The sequence below is a fragment of the Entelurus aequoreus genome, linkage group LG01 (genome assembly GCF_033978785.1).
Source record: "Entelurus aequoreus isolate RoL-2023_Sb linkage group LG01, RoL_Eaeq_v1.1, whole genome shotgun sequence".
Lineage (NCBI taxonomy): Eukaryota > Metazoa > Chordata > Actinopteri > Syngnathiformes > Syngnathidae > Entelurus > Entelurus aequoreus.
The window spans coordinates 93,206,847-93,223,408 of record NC_084731.1 but is presented as its reverse complement, the minus strand read 5'-3'; the positions used below and the strand labels follow the sequence as shown (position 1 = coordinate 93,223,408).

At 40.2% G+C, this 16,562-nt stretch overlaps 3 protein-coding genes across 10 annotated transcripts in view; 2 read left to right on the top strand and 1 right to left on the bottom strand.

Moving 5' to 3' along the window:
- LOC133659337 (small integral membrane protein 11-like) overlaps nt 1-16,562 on the top strand; it is a 38,655-nt gene that overhangs the window by 14,133 nt on the left and 7,960 nt on the right. Inside the window, exon 2 of the mRNA XM_062062097.1 lies at nt 15,681-15,781. The gene's annotated coding sequence lies outside the window, so the exon portion shown is untranslated. The remainder of the gene's footprint in view (nt 1-15,680; nt 15,782-16,562) is intronic.
- LOC133659310 (vascular endothelial growth factor C-like) overlaps nt 1-16,562 on the bottom strand; it is a 50,980-nt gene that overhangs the window by 28,805 nt on the left and 5,613 nt on the right. For 4 of the 5 annotated variants that reach the window (XM_062062059.1, XM_062062072.1, XM_062062080.1 and 1 more), the window contains exon 2: nt 15,032-15,542. In XM_062062059.1, the coding sequence (XP_061918043.1) occupies nt 15,032-15,133 (102 nt within the window). In that variant the 5' untranslated portion in view covers nt 15,134-15,542. Of the gene's footprint in view, nt 1-15,031; nt 15,730-16,562 lie in introns of those variants that run through there. The other variant, XM_062062064.1, reaches the window with a different exon arrangement.
- On the top strand, nt 1,887-7,809 carry LOC133659288 (E3 SUMO-protein ligase ZBED1-like). Of its 4 annotated transcripts, none has more exons than XM_062062041.1 (5): nt 1,887-1,973; nt 4,715-5,902; nt 6,161-6,295; nt 6,471-6,776; nt 6,853-7,809. In XM_062062041.1, the coding sequence occupies exons 2-5, from the start codon at nt 4,790-4,792 to the stop codon at nt 6,973-6,975; spliced, it is 1,677 nt and encodes a 558-aa protein (XP_061918025.1). In that variant the 5' UTR covers nt 1,887-1,973; nt 4,715-4,789; the 3' UTR covers nt 6,976-7,809. The 4 variants fall into 4 exon arrangements, with proteins under 4 accessions (XP_061918025.1, XP_061918012.1, XP_061918033.1 ...); XM_062062049.1 differs by having other exon boundaries at nt 1,890-1,973; nt 4,715-4,862; nt 4,947-5,902; nt 6,471-7,807; XM_062062028.1 differs by having other exon boundaries at nt 6,471-7,808.

The following is a 16,562-nucleotide window of genomic DNA, read 5'->3' as shown; positions in this document are numbered from 1 at the left end:
CGTGAGTACGCAGCTGCGGCTTCCAAACATTTGATCGCTTGCCCGTACGTGCGTGCCGCTATGTGCATGTCACGTACGTAACTTTGGGGAAATATATGTGCTGTATGAAATTTGCGGAGGTGAACGGTACTTTGGGCTGTGGGATTGAGTGTGTTGTGCGGGTGTTTGATTTGTATTGGCAGGTTATATGGACGGGGGGGGGTGTTTGTTATGCGGGATTAATTTGTGGCATATTAAATATAAGCCTGGTTGTGTTGTGGCTAATAGAGTATATATATGTCTTGTGTTTATTTACTGTTTTAGTCATTCCCAGCTGAATATCAGGTCCCACCCGCCTCTCACAGCATCTTCCCTATCTGAATCGCTTCCACTGCTCTCTAATCCTTCACTCTCACTTTCCTCATCCACAAATCTTTCATCCTCGCTCAAATTAATGGGCTGGTGGCCATGATTGTAAACAATGTGCAGATGTGAGGAGCTCCACAACCTGTGACGTCACGCTACTTCCGGTACAGGCAAGGCTTTTTTTTATCAGCGACCAAAAGTTGCGAACTTTATCGTCGATGTTCTCTACTAAATCCTTTCAGCAAAAATATGGCAATATCGCGAAATGATCAAGTATGACACAAAGAATGGACCTGCTATCCCCGTTTAAATAAGAACATCTCATTTCAGTAGGCCTTTAAACTTGCAAATTGAAGAACTACCGTAATTTCCGGACTATAAGCCGCACCTGACTATAAGCCGCACCAGCTAAATTTAGGGGAAAATACAGATTGCTCCATATATAAGCCACACCCGACTATAAGCCGCAGGGTTTTGATGTGTAATTAGCGTAGTATATAGGGGTTCCTGCTACCACGGAGAGGATTGTCGGGACAGAGATGACTGTTTGGGTTCGCAAAGCGTCCCATTTATTAACTATAAATCTTTCAATCATTCAATCAAACTTTCACATCTTTGACATGGCGAACAGCATTCGTGCAGAGTACAAATAATACAACGGTGCAAAGTAATACAAAGTGCTCACATGTACGTTATCAAAATAAGCAGCCTACCGGTATATGAAAAGTCAGTCTTTAATCATTGTGTCATCGTCTTCCTCCTGCGTACTAAAACCACTGAAATCGTCTTCGTCTGTGTCGGAGAAGAACAGGCCGTATATAAGCCGCATCGTTGTATAAGCCGCAGGGACAAGAACGAGGGGAAAAAGTAGCGGCTTATAGTCCGGAAATTACGGACTTGTGTTCTGCAAGGGATTTTAGTCTTTATTTAGTTTCGAGTCTCGACTTACACTAAATTTGAACTTGTGCCTCGTTGGAACAGGAACCAATTGTATTAGATAATACGCTAATTCCGCAAAACTAAGATGTGGCTGCTTTGCATCTTATCTTAGCATACATTCACCTACATTGGATTGGTTTTAGCTTACACACAATTCTGTATGAGGCCCCGGGTTAGTTCAACAGTTACCATTTTGTATGATTTTGTCTTTATTTTCTGTCAGAGTGGACAGTTTTTATGTGACATAATGGTAGCTGTAATTTATTGTATCATACACTTTTTAATCTGAAAGTCAAGGACATCAGTAAAATCTGCTTCCCTCGCTGCTCATTTGCTGTTGTCTGCCTTCTCTTTTGTCTCCAGTCAGTCGTCCGCTATTGCTTGGATTTAAGTGACGTCACTTCTGGCTCATAAAATATGCGTGGTGGTCAAGCCAGCGTCTGTTCTCAATAGGCACTGAGCGCCATTTGGCCTTTCTTGAAGAAAAACGCCCTATGCTTGTGTTGTTTTCAGCTGTACGAACCATTCAAATCGTGGAAAGGACACGTTTCTTCAGAGTTCTTCGAGAGGTAATCAAGAAGGGCGGAAAAGTGTGAGATATTACGTAAGACGACGAGAAAAGTAGCACGCACTTCAGTCCGAGGGAGCAGAGTAGAACGCACGAGTTTGCAGTGATCACTTCGTCAAAGGTTTGTTTGCTATATTTTTAATATTAGTATTTCCCATTGAAGTATTATTTATTTGTGTTTTAATTTTTTAACAAACAAAGTCAGGGTCAATGATACTTTGTCAGGAAGGGTACTTCCAGGTCTCCCCTCTTGTTTATTCTGTACATAATGTGTCAGAGTACATATGACAACAGGACAAAAAAAATCAAATATGGTGATGATTCAGCTTGTTAAATGGTATGTACACTGCAAAAAGTCAGTGTTCAAAAACAAGAAAAAAAAAACAAAAATTTGGGGTATTTTATTTGAACTAAGCAAAATTATCTGCCAATAGAACAAGAAAATTCGGCTTGTCAAGACTTTCCAAAACAAGTAAAATTAGCTAACCTCAATGAACCCAAAAATACATTTAAAATAAGTATATTCTCACTAATAACAAGTGCACTTTTCTTGGTAGAAAAAAAAATTAGACCTTTTTGCTCCATATGTTGAAAAACATTCTTGAATTAAGCAAATGCTGGTACCATTATCTTGACATAATGATATGCGCTCGGCATCAGGATTTTTTTTTTCATGCTTGAAGTAAGAAATTATTACTTTAAAAAAGTAGTTTTATACTTGTGAGTGTTGATGACACAGCTTTGCAACAGTTGATATTCTAGTTTCAAGCATGTTTTACTCAATATAGGTCATCAAATCTCAGCAACAAGCTGTAATATCTTACTGAGATCATTTAGGACCAAAACCCTTAAAACAAGTAAAACACTCTAACATAAAATCTGTTTAGTGAGAAGAATTATCTTATCAGACAGAAAATAAGCAAATATCACCCTTATTTGAGATATTTAATCTTACCTAGATTTCAGTTTTTGCAGTGTGCTATTAATCTGAATTACAGAACATATTCTTGTTTTACGGTTTTCCACCCAGTTTTCCATTTTTGATAAAGGTGGCAAGTATCAAACTGTAATTTGGACCCACTTAAGCTATTATAGCTGTCGTCCTTGTGGATCTATGTTGTTCTTCAGTTAAGTTGATGCACATTGAGACCTCCTTGAAATCCCTAGTACAGGGGGTCGACAACCCTCAGCATACAAAAAGCCATTCGAGCCTATTTCCCACCAAATAAAACCCACCTCGAGCCGTAAACTCTGTTTAATCCCTAAAATGACGGTAAGGCCACTTTTAGTTTCATCACACTTACGCTACAGAAATTATCAAACACACCAGACTAGACAGGAAATGACACACCCGATTCTTTTGAACTTGCACTGAGCCTAGTCTATAAAATCCGCTGCACCTCCTTGATACCGAAGTACATGTCAAACGATCCATAACGTAAATGACCGCCATAACCACAACACCAGGGGGAGCTCCACTAACCACGTTAAACCCAGATTCCGATCTAACAAAGGTCTTAACTCATTCTCCTTCTATGCCACATCAATATGGAATGCACTCCCAACAGGTGTAAAAGAAAGGGCATCTCTATCCTCCTTCAAAACCGCACTAAAAGAACACCTCCAGGCAACTTAAACCCTAAACTAACACCCTCCCCCTTCCACATCCCACCTCCCCGGATTGTAAATAATCAAATGTAAATAATCAAATGTAGATACTTGTTCTTATGCTGTACATATCCTACCAAGTCAGTCCTAAACGGTTTCAATGTCCATTTCTCTGATGATGCAATGATGCAACCTAACCCCCCCCCCTCCACATCCCACACCCTGGATTGTAAATAATGTAAATAATTCAATGTATATACTCTGATGATTAACTTGTGTGATGACTGTATTATGATGATAGTATATATTTGTACCATGAATCGATTTAAGTGGACCCCGACTTAAACAAGTTGAAAAACTTATTCGGGTGTTACCATTTAGTGGTCAATTGTACGGAATATGTACTGTACTGTGCAATCTACTAAAAAGTTTCAATCAATCAATCAGATGACGCATAGGGGGAGTGACCTACATTTCAACCGACAAAATATTAAAATGTTTTATTTGTATATTACCAAGCTCTCAAAATAACTGTTACATTAAAGTAAAATAAATAAAATCAAATACATTAAAATGAAATAGCCATTTTGACATGACATTTTGTTTTAAAGCCAAAGGGAGCCCGCGCTGAAAGAGCAGCATGCAGTTCCGCTGCCCGAGTGGTACTTCCTGTATGCCAACTAAAAAAAATATAGGTATCAACTCCCAACGGTCTTGAAGTGGGCATTGTGTACAAACATGCTATATGCTGTCTGAAATTCTTAAATGCTACAAAGTAACGATACTCTGACACCAAGTCAATACCAACAGGCCAAAAATACATCAATACTTCCCTTTTTTCAGCATTGTAGGGCCGAGTATTGTACAACACTTTTTCCTCAGGGAGGCGGGTCAGTGTCGAAGAAGAAAACATTTAACCGATGTTTCCCATATGCCGTATTTTTCGAAAATGCATAATAAAGAAGGAAAAAAACATATAAGTCGCACTGGAGTATAAGTCGCATTTTTTGGGGAAATGTATTTGATCAAATCCAACACCAAGAATAGACGTTTGAAATAGGGATGTTAACAATTAATCGATTTTTGATTAATTGCCGTTAAGAAATTACCCGATTAAAATTAACGATTTCAATTAATTGACAATTCCGTTCTGTCACGGTCGGTGCGGTGGTTTTCTGTGTGAAGGTAATGCTGAGTTTATACCTCGCTAGTCCACACGAGGGAGTTGTTGCTTATTGTACTTTTTCCAAGCAGCAACACCATCACGTGACCAGCCCTACATGTCCGCTGTACACATGAGAGTCCACATGCGAGAGAAGAAAAACAAACATGAAGCGACGCAAGAGAAGTGCTGTGTGGGAACATTTCACCCTAAAAGAGGACGATGCAACGTGCAAAATATGTAAGGCTGTTTTGAAGTACAACAATTCAACCAGTTCGTTAAATTACCACCTAAAAAGTTTACATGCCGCTGTGCTTGGAGGAGAGAGTGGAGGCGGAGCACGGCCAGGCCAGCCCTCCGTCGCCGAAGCGTTTTCCAAAAGAAAAGCGGTGTGTGATGACGCACGGGCAGAGGGCATCACCCAGAGGATTTGCAACATGGTTGAAAAGGATATGCTGCCTATAAGCATTGTGGATGGCAAGGGGTTTCGTGAGTTGATGAACTATTGTGAGCCAGACTACCAAATCCCTTCTCGAGAAACAATAACAACCCGCATAGAGGCTCGCTACAAAAGAAAGAAAGCCGAGCTGAAAGCACGACTGGCCAACACGCATGTAGCAATAACCACTGACTGTTGGACGTCAAATACAACAGAGAGCTATATCACCGTCACTTGCCACTACATGGAGGACTGGCTGATGAGGTCGGCAGTCCTAGCCACAGAGAGTATGCCGATGAGCCATACGGCTGATAATTTAGCAGAACGGCTGAATGAAATTGTGCATGCATGGGGGCTGACCGGGCGAGTGATAGCCTGTGTTCACGACAACGCGAGTAACATCGTCTTAGCAAACAGCCAACCTCGAGTCGACTGGGCCTCTGTTCCATGCTACACCCATACCCTACAACTGGCCATCAACGATGGTTTCGCTGGGACCCTGCACCAAGTCATCGCAGCTGCAGGAAGATTGGTCAAACACTTTAAGCACAGCACTAAAGCCACCAAAGCGCTGGAAACCAAGCAAGGCCAAATGGGCTTGGAACGCCACCAGCTCATTCAATCCTGCAAAACGAGGTGGAATTCAGTCTGTGACATGTTTGCGAGACTGGTGGAGCAGCGGTGGGCGGTGTGCGCCGTACTATCAGACCGCACGTTCACCAAGCTGTCTGATGCTCGGACACTTGAGATCAGAGACGACCACTGGAAAATCATGGAGGAAATGGGCCCTGTTCTAGTCGCTCTGAAGACAGCAACTACCGTGATATCTACAGAGACTGAGGTAGAGTATTACTTTACCCCCCCCCCCTTGCACGATTTTGTCATTTGAATTTGAATGCTACTTTATGCATATCACTGTTCTCTGTGTAATATATTTCCAATGTCATATATTATGAGTAAAAAAAAAGAGGGGGAAAGAAAACGTAAGCTTTCTTTTAGTTGACCTTGTACCTATTTACCTAACCTGTGAATCTGTACTGTTATGAAACTTTTCTATACAAAGGAACTAAACTCAACTAATATATATTTTTTTCTTCAGGTGTCCATATCCAACACGTATCCCATCAGCTTCGGTTTAATCGACGTGCACCTCAAGAAGAGAGTCGAGGGAGACTCAGGCAAAGTGGCAGAATTCAAATCTAAAGTGGCTGCTTCACTGAGCAGACGGATGAAGGTAACAGCTAATGTCTATTATTAATATTATTATTGCAGCATCTAATAAATAACCTATACAAAACATACATAGCATTGTACAAAATATGCATTGCCCATGTAAGGTTAGGTGGCACTGCTTGCTTATTATATTAATAATTGAAGTTATATTATTTATTTGTTTTTATTTGACACAGATTGCATCTGATGACTTCCTAACATCAACCCCAATGATAGCAACGATGGTGGACCCTCGGCACAAGCACCTGTCATTTCTCAGCCCAGCCAGGAGGATTTCAGCAAATGCCAAACTGCTTGAACTGGCTCAAGCAGAAGATGTGAGCTCCACATCCACAACAGCAGATGGAGCAAGCTCTGCCTCTGCCAGTACCACTGGAGAGGAGGAGGAGGGGGCTCAGCCAGACGTGCCTGTCCAGGAAGCTGCACCACAGAGACACACATCTGCTATGGTTCAACTCCTGGGTGCCTACTACACCAACCAGGTCACTAATGATGTGGAGAGAGAGCTGGACAGTTTTCTGAAGGATGCTGTGCCAAACCTTGATTCTGATCCCACAGATTGGTGGGGAAAAAATGAAGCAAGGTATCCGAGGTTGGCAAAAGTGGCAAAACGATACATGTGTATCCCTGCTACATCAGTGCCTTCTGAACGCGTGTTCTCAGCATGTGGCCTTACTGTAACCAAGCTGCGCTCACGGCTCACACCTGAGCATGTAGACATGCTCATATACTTGAATAAAAATGAATAAGCAATTGTACCCATGGGCCATGTTACATGTATGAGGCAGAGAGCCTTCTCTAAAATGTGACTTTTCCCTTTGTTAAAATTTCAATTGTCCACCTGCCTGATGATCTAAATATTAAGTTGATTGTTGTAGCCAGGGTTGGCTAAACTTGGCTTGCTTAATATTTTACTATCACGATCACCATTGTCTTTCAGGAATGTTTACTTGAAGTTGTTGTCAGCCTGTTTCAAGCTGACTGATTATTACATTAATGTTTACACTAATAGTTTGTGAGAGACAAACTAAGATGGGCATAGTGCATGCACTTTATTTTATTTTATGCAGTGACATGTTTTTCATTCAGTTCTTCTGTCAGCCTCACTTGAGCCCAAATGTTAAGTTGAATCAATGACTGTTCTTCTGCAGCAGGCTTAGGTTTACTTATTTTGCTGTTACTTACAATTTCAGGGATGTCTGCCTTATATTTTTTCAAGTTGACTGTCATATAGGCACTTTTCCCAGTTCAAGAGGGATTCAATTAATGTTGCAGCTTGCAGGCTGCTAGCCTTCTAATAGTTTGTGAGACAGACTAAGATGTGCATTGTGCATGTTGTGCACTTGATGTTACTTTATTTTTCTTGTCTTTACAGTAGTGAGTGAGTGACATGTTTTTTCACTTCAGTTCTTGTCAGCCTCACCTGAGTCCAAAGGTGAAGTTCTGCAGCAGACTGCAACAGCCAACAGGCTTACTTATTTGCTGCCTGCTGTTACAATTTTCAGGGATGTCTTCCTTGTATTTTTTCAAGTTGACAGATAGGCATTAGGCACCTTTCCCAGTTCAAGAGGGATTATATAAAATAAAGCTAGCTATTATGGCTGCTGCCACTACCAAGTCTTGCATGTGTGACAAGACTAAAGTGCACTTTATATTATATTCCTCATGTTACAAAGATGACTTACTTTTGTATCAAATAAACATTTGATTAGGGAATACAATGTCCTTTGTATTTTATACCAGCAAAATTTTGATTTTGATTTTGTACCTTATTGAGGGGAAATCTCAGATGGGGGGAAAACGCCGCTTTATCAACTAATCGATGATCGATCGATAAGGTTATCAACTATCAATTAATGAAATAATCGATAATTTGCATCCCTAGTTTGAAAGGCAATTTAAAATAAATAAGGAATAGTGAACAACAGGCTGAATAAGTGTACGTTATATGAGGCATAAATAACCAACTGAGAACGTGCCTGGTATGTTAACGTAACATTTTATGGTAAGAGTCATACAAATAACTATAACATATAGAACATGCTATACGTTTACCAAACAATCTGTCACTCCTAATCGCTAAATCCCATGAAATCTTATATGTCTAGTCCAGTGGTTCTTAACCTGGGTTCGATCGAACCCTAGGGGTTTGGTGAGTCGGGCTCAGGTGTTCGGCGGAGGTCAAAACACACCCGACTCATCATGTAAATAAAAACTTCTCCCCATTGGCGTATTACAGATACGGCAACAGCAGAAGTCAGACTGATTTGCAGGTGTGTAATTTGTTGTGAGTTTATGCACTGTGTTGGTTTTGTTCTTTGAACAAGGTGATGTTCATGCACGGTTCATTTTGTGCACCAGTAAAAAAACATGGTAACACTTTAGTATGGGGAACATATTCACCATTAATTATTTGCTTATTAACATGCAAATTAGTAACATATTGGCTCTTAACTAGTCATTATTAAGTACTTATTAATGCCTTATTCGGCATGGCCTTATTATAACCCTAACCCTCTAACCCTGGCCCTAACCCTCTAACCCTGGCCCTAACCAAAAAACTCTAAATTAAGTCTTTGTTACTTAGAATATGTTCCCCATACTAAAGTGTTACCAAAAACATATAACTTTGTCTTGAATTTGAAAAAAAACCTTTTATTTTTCACTAAAGAAGGGTTCGGTGAATGTGCATATGAAACTGGTGGGGTTCGGTACCTCCAACAAAGTTAAGAACCACTGGTCTAGTCTCTTACGTGAATGAGCTAAATAATATTTTATATTTTACGGTAATGTGTTAATTACACACATAAGTCGCTCCCGAGTATAAGTCGCACCACCGGCCAAACTATGAAAAAAACTGCGACTTATAGTCCGAAAAATACGGTACATGCTTATTTGTGAAAGCCCGTTACGAATGTGGATTTTGCGCTCCCGGTTTGCCTCCGCTCATAAACAAATGATAATGGAAGTGTGGCAGTGTGGAATAACTGCCGGTGTGGCGTAACTCCGCTTCACAACACACCTCATACACGCCTGGGCTTCTAGCACATAAGGCATGGCAGAAATGATCTGTGATGCACTTTACCGACTTCGTTGCTATATTTAGCGATAGAGTTACATGTTAAAAGTGAAAGGTGTATCTTGCGTCATGCATTTATTTGGTGGTCAAATACAAGCGATCACGAAAGTATTCGCAGCCCAACTGAGAGCACAGGTCCGCCACCACAAGCCTAGAGAGTGTTCATTAGCACAGTGTGCACAAAACCCAACCTTCATTACTTCCATAAGTGCTAAGAAAGAGAACTCGTTTGGCAACATTTTGAAGTTAATACTACTGGTTTACTTATTTCACCAGGAAGGCAAAGTGTTTTTGCTGAACGCAGCTCTTTTTTTGTAAAAATATAATAAGCAAAAACGGAAAAAATAGAGCAAACGTATTGGGAAAACGCTTAAATGCTGATACTAATGAGTAAAAACAAACAGCTGTCTTGAAATATATATTTTAGCCTTTTTATTCACCTACTGTATTTTATTACAAATGACATAATGACGTCACACTACCACCATATTGAGAGAATGTTAATAACAATATTGTTTATTTGATACACTTGCAATCTCCATGCTACTGCTGTTGTTTTTAGAATGTAAAATAGTTGAGAATTGTTATTTATGACCATATTGATAACTACGGTGATGTTTGTTTTGATATACTGGGAATCTCCCAGTATATCAAACCACTGCTGTTCTTTTAAGAATGTACTATAGTTAAAACTATTGTTAGTTTTTTACCATATTCATTAGCAGATTGTTTGTTTTGATATACAGGGAGATTATAAACCACTGCTGTTCTTTTTAGAATGTACTATAGTTAACTATTGTTACTTTTGGCCATATTCACGAGCAGATTGTTTGTTTGTTTGGGAGATTATAAACCACTGCTGTTCTCTTTGGAATGCATTATTAAAGGTGAAGCTCAAAAAGTTAGAATATCATGTAAAAGTCCATTAATTTCAGCAATGCAACTTAAAATCTGAAACTACTAATATGTCACATAAAGTCTTTACTTACAAAGTGAGATACGTCAAGCTTTTATTTATCATTTTGATATTCATGGTTTACAGTTTTTGAAATCCTCAAATTTTCCGACATTTTTAATTTCAGTTTTTCATAAGCTGTAAGTACCGCATTTTTCGGACTATAAATCGCAGTTTTTTTCATAGGTTGGCCGGGGATGCGACTTATACTCAGGAGCGACTTATGTGTGAAATTATTAACACATAAGCGTAAAATATCAAATAATATTATTTAGCTCCTTCACGTAAGAGACTAGACGTATAAGATTTCATGGGATTTAGCGATTAGGAGTGACAGATTGTTTGGTAAACGTATAGCATGTTCTATATGTTATAGTTATTTGAATGACTCTTACCATAATATGTTACGTTAACATACCAGGCACGTTCTCAGTTGGTTATTTATGCCTCATATAACGTACACTTATTCAGCCTGTTGTTCACTATTCTTTATTTATTTCAAATTGCCTTTCAAATGTCTATTCTTGGTGTTGGCTTTTATCAAATAAATTTCCCCCAAAAATGCGACTTATACTCCAGTGCGACTTATATGTTTTTTTCCTTCTTTATTATGCATTTTCGGCCGGTGCGACTTATACTCCGGAGCGACTTATACTCCGGAGCGACTTATACTCCGAAAAATACGGTAATAATCATCAAAATTATATGAAAACAAGTCTTGAAATAAATATGAGTTGCATATTATGAGCCTATGTCATAAATTACTTTCACTTTGTAAATCTAATTGCACAATATTTTATTTTTGGAGTTTCACCTGTGCATTTAGGCAGCCCTGATGTGTGCAAAAAGATTTTAAATACTTGACACTTTGAAGTGTTTTTTAATGGTGTAATTTCAGTGTTTCCCATAAACTGCCAAGATACCTGTGGTGGTGGGGGCGTGGCTATGGGCGTGGCTATGGGTGTGGTCACATGACATCGAGTAATTTGCATAATTTACTACAATGATATGATTTTCTCTAAAAAGGCTCAAAAAATGTATACTTACTAATGAATAATAACAGTTTTGTTTTAAACGTCCATCCATCCATCCATTTTACAATATAATTACAACACTTTATGTACATATTTATATACAGACTTGAACAATAAGTTATTCACTGAAATATATTTATTAATTGTGGTTCTTACAAAAAATATATCTTATAAAATATAAAAGCTAAAATGTCTCTTAAAGCTCTGCCCCTTTAATTAGTGCATACTAAATAATTTAACTTTGGCCTACTACTACAACCATATTATTTACCAGCAACATAAAGTGAAACAGAGGCAGAGGTGTCCTGCCACAGTCAGTAACAAATAAACAGAAAACAGTAGTGGTCAAATACAAATAAGGCAACAAGAGAAGTATCCTACACTTCTCTTTTGTAAAGTAAATCTGAACAGCCTATATGGGCATCTACATCAACTATATGATTTGCCTGAGAAGCTGGACAGGACAAAAAAAATTTAAAAAAAAAAAAAAAATTTTTATTTGTGGCGGACGTAATTCTTTTGTGGCGGGCCGCCACAAATAAATGAATGTGTGGGAAACACTGAATTTAAAAGTACATGGTGGGTTCAGTTGTTTATTTCTATGGTGGTATGGAGAATGGTATCGGTATTCCATCCATCCATTTTCTACCGCTTGTCCCCTTCGATATTGAGTGGTGAAATTCTGGTACCGTGACAAGCCATGTGTGAGATGTACTATAAGGTTCAGCTCCAGTGTGGTGAGGCACACCTCCTGGTACCTCAGCACCTCCAAAACCCTCAAATCTAGACTCCAAACATCCCAGAACAGGCTAGTCAGGTTACTTCTAGACCTCCACCCCAGATCACACCTCACTCCTACCCACTTCTCCAAAGTGGGCTGGCTCAGGGTGGAGGACAGACTAAAACAACTTGCACTGAGCCTAGTCCAGGGGTAGGGAACCTTTGGCTCTCGAGCCAGATGTGGCTCTTTTGATGACTGCATCTGGCTCTCAGATTAATCTTAGCTGACATTGCTTAACACGATAAGTAATGAATAATTCCGCTGGTAATCAGTGTTCAAAATATAAAACATTCTCATACATTTTAATCCATCCATGTGTTTTCTACCGCACCTGTTCAAGAAGTCGCAGTAATGTTAAGAAGTATTTAATTTATTATTGGTTAGCTTTAGAATAACAATGTTATTAAAAGGAATAAGAGACTTATTATACTGTTGGTCGCACTTAAAAATGCACGCATTGAGTTGTATTCAGTGTTAAAAAATATTACATGGCTCTCACGGAAATACATTTTAAAATATTTGGCTTTCATGGCTCTCTCGGCCAAAAAGGTTCCCGACCCCTGGCCTAGTCTATAAAATCCGCTACACCTCCCTGATACCGAAGTACATGTCAAACTACTTCCATAACGTAAATGACCGCCATAACCACAACACCAGGGGGAGCTCCACAAACCACGTTAAACCCAGATTCCGATCTAACAAAGGTCTTAACTCATTCTCCTTCTATGCCACATCAATATGGAATGCACTCCCAACAGGTGTAAAAGAAAGTGCATCGCTACCCTCCTTCAAAACCGCACTAAAAGAACACCTCCAGGCAACTGCAACCCTAGACTAACACCCTCACCCTTCCACATCCCACCTCCCTGGATTGTAAATAATCGAATGTAGATACTTGGTCTTATGCTTTCTGATCTCTCTCTCTATGTCCACTACTTGCTGTACATATCCTACCAAGTCAGACCTACACTCTTTCAATGTCCATTTCTCTGAGGATGCAATTGTTGATGACCGATGTGCTGATATCAACCAAACCTAACCGCCCCCTCCCCCCCACATCCCACACCCCGGATTGTAAATAATGTAAATAATTCAATGTACAAACCCCGTTTCCATATGAGTTGGGAAATTGTGTTAGATGTAAATATAAACGGAATACAATGATTTGCAAATCATTTTCAACCCATATTCAGTTGAATATGCTACAAAGACAACATATTTGATGTTCAAACTGATAAACATTTTTTTTTTGCAAATCATTAACTTTAGAATTTGATGCCAACAACACGTGACAAAGAAGTTGGGAAAGGTGGCAATAAATACTGATAAAATTGAGGAATGCTCATCAAACACTTATTTGGAACATCCCACAGGTGTGCAGGCTAATTGGGAACAGGTGGGTGCCATGATTGGGTATAAAAGTAGATTCCATGAAATGCTCAGTCATTCACAAACAAGGATGGGGCGAGGGTCACCACTTTGTGAACAAATGCGTGAGCAAATTGTTGAACAGTTTAAGAAAAACCTTTCTCAACCAGCTATTGCAAGGAATTTAGGGATTTCACCATCTACGCTCCGTAATATCATCAAAGGGTTCAGAGAATCTGGAGAAATCACTGCACGTAAGCAGCTAAGCCCGTGACCTTCCATCCCTCAGGCTGTACTGCATCAACAAGCGACATCAGTGTGTAACGGATATCACCACATGGGCTCAGGAACACTTCAGAAACCCCCTGTCAGTAACTTCAGTTGGTCGCTACATCTGTAAGTGCAAGTTAAAACTCTCCTATGCAAGGCGAAAAACGTTTATCAACAACACCCAGAAACGCTGTCGGCTTCGCTGGGCCTGAGCTCATCTAAGATGGACTGATACAAAGTGGAAAAGTGCTCTGTGGTCTGACGAGTCCACATTTCAAATTGTTTTTGGAAACTGTGGACGTCGTGTCCTCCGGACCAAAGAGGAAAAGAACCATCTGGATTGTTATAGGCACAAAGTGTAAAAGCCAGCATGTGTGATGGTATGGGGGTGTATTAGTGCCCAAGACATGGGTAACTTACACATCTGTGAAGGCACCATTAATGCTGAAAGATACATACAGGTTTTGGAGCAACATATGTTGAAATCCAAGCAACGTTACCATGGACACCCCTGCTTATTTCAGCAAGACAATGCCAAGCCACGTGTTACATCAACGTGGCTTCATAGTAAAAGAGTGCGGGTACTAGACTGGCCTGCCTGTAGTCCAGACCTGTCTCCCATTGAAAATGTGTGGCGCATTATGAAGCCTAAAATACCACAAAGGAGACCCCCGGACTGTTGAACAACTTAAGCTGTACATCAAGCAAGAATGGGAAAGAATTCCACCTGAGAAGCTTCAAAAATGTGTCTCCTCAGTTCCCAAACCTTTACTGAGTGTTGTTAAAAGGAAAGGCCATGTAACACAGTGGTGAACATGCCCTTTCCCAACTACTTTGGCACGTGTTGCAGCCATGAAATTTTAAGTTAATTATTATTTGCAAAAAAATAATAAAGTTTATGAGTTTGAACATCAAATATCTTGTCTTTGTAGTGCATTCAATTGAATATGGGTTGAAAAGGATTTGCAAATCATTGTATTCCGTTTATATTTACATCTAACACAATTTCCCAACTCATATGGAAACGGGGTTTGTATTTACTCTGATGATTAACTTGTGTGATGACTGCATTATACTGATAGTATATATTTGTACCATGAATTGATTAAACAAGTTGAAAAACTTATTGGGGTGTTACCATTTAGTGGTCAATTGTACGGAATATGTACTGTACTGTGCAATCTACTAATACAAGTCTCAATCAATCAATCAATCAATCAAAGGCGCTCCATGTTTGGAGAAGTTCTTACCTGGGTGCCCATGTCCTTGGATGGGTAGTAGTCCATGTAGTCCTGTCCTGAGCACAAGTTGCTGGCATTAAGAATCCATAGGAGCACAGCTGGTATCAACATAGTGAGGAGGAGGTGGAGATGAGGATCTGCTGAGAGTTCCGAGCAGAAGTGAAAGTAAGGGTAGAGGAAGAAGAAGGAGGAGGAGGAGGAGGAGGACGAGGTTGTCACAAGTTGAGATGGTTTCCTTTGGTCATGTCTAGCCGGGGACAAAGTTGCTCTTCCGGCGCAGGTTGCTTGAATCTGGGAAGAGAGTTGAATCCAGCATGGTGAAGAAGAGAAGGTCTTGTCTGGGTCACGGCGCGGCTCCTCTGTCGGCGTGCGTCACCTCAGAGGACGCGTGACGTCTCTCAGGTGGGACGTCAGCTGCCTTCTTTATCTTTATTTGTATTTTCTCCTCAAGACGGCGGCAGCTGTGCTCTTCCCTCCCGTTTGTCTCCTGCTCACACTGTCCGCCTCTTCCTCAACAGATCTTCAGGGAGAAAAAAAAAGAAAAAGAAAAAAAACAACCTTAAAAAAGGGACACACAAGTCAGACACGGAGCATCAGAGAGAGTTCCCCAAGAAGAAGAAATTCCAAATAACAAAAAAAATGTTTGTTGTTGTTGCAGGGTTTGAAAGTGTCATGTGTTGGAGAAGAGAGGAGAAGCTGCATGCAGACGTCTTGGAGGAGTGAAGGAGAAAGAATACCAGACTGGAAGGCTCAGAGCTGGTGGGTGGAGCCCAGTATCTGTGGGATGATTTATGCATGATAACTGCTTATACTGCCACTCGCTCGTTTCCTCTTTTTTTTTTTTGTACAGAAATTACAAGTCTCTTTCAAGGATTTCCACTATTTTTACCCCACATTCCTCACATCTTAAAGCTGTTGAAATAGTACGCGCTCACCTCCGCCTCTAAGTGCCTTTTTATTGGCCGCTAATACTTTTTTTTTTTTTTGCTGTTTCTGCTTTACATCATTCCGCCGCGCTTCTTCCTCACAGGAGAAATGAAGCGACCCCCCCCCCCCCCCCCCCCCCACAGTGCTTTTAGTGCAAGGTCATGCTTTGCATACTTCCATGAGTGCCCCAAGGCTGGGGGCATGTGTGTCACAGGAGGAGGAGGAAAGGTGAACGGCAGAAACCTGACTTTGAGTTATTATCTTCCAACCCCCCCTCCTCTCCACACACACACACACACACACACACACACACACACACACACACACACACACACACACACACACATACTGGTTATTACTTGGAATGGGGACCAAGTTTTGGATCATCACTTGTGGGGACCACCCTTTCTACGGGTTGTGGAGGCATAAAAAAAATGGTGTAAAATGACCACTGCCCAGTTAGCTCATACACGTCTTTAAATCTCTGGATTGATGAAGTAATGTGCTGATCATTCTTACTGGGGGAAAAAAAAAAAAGAGTTAATATGGTTCATGGGGACCACATTTAATTAATTTTGCATAATTCACACAAATTTGTACGTGACTACTGAGG

What these genes read in the sequence shown, in the direction of transcription:
- LOC133659288 (XM_062062028.1), top strand. Translation starts at nt 4,790, where the DNA reads ATGAAGCGACGCAAGAGAAGTGCTGTGTGGGAACATTTCACCCTAAAA. An exon ending in TGATATCTACAGAGACTGAG is followed by an intron (nt 5,903 to 6,160) that starts GTAGAGTATTAC and finishes TTTTTTCTTCAG; the next exon opens with GTGTCCATATCCAACACGTA. An exon ending in CACTGAGCAGACGGATGAAG is followed by an intron (nt 6,296 to 6,470) that starts GTAACAGCTAAT and finishes TATTTGACACAG; the next exon opens with ATTGCATCTGATGACTTCCT.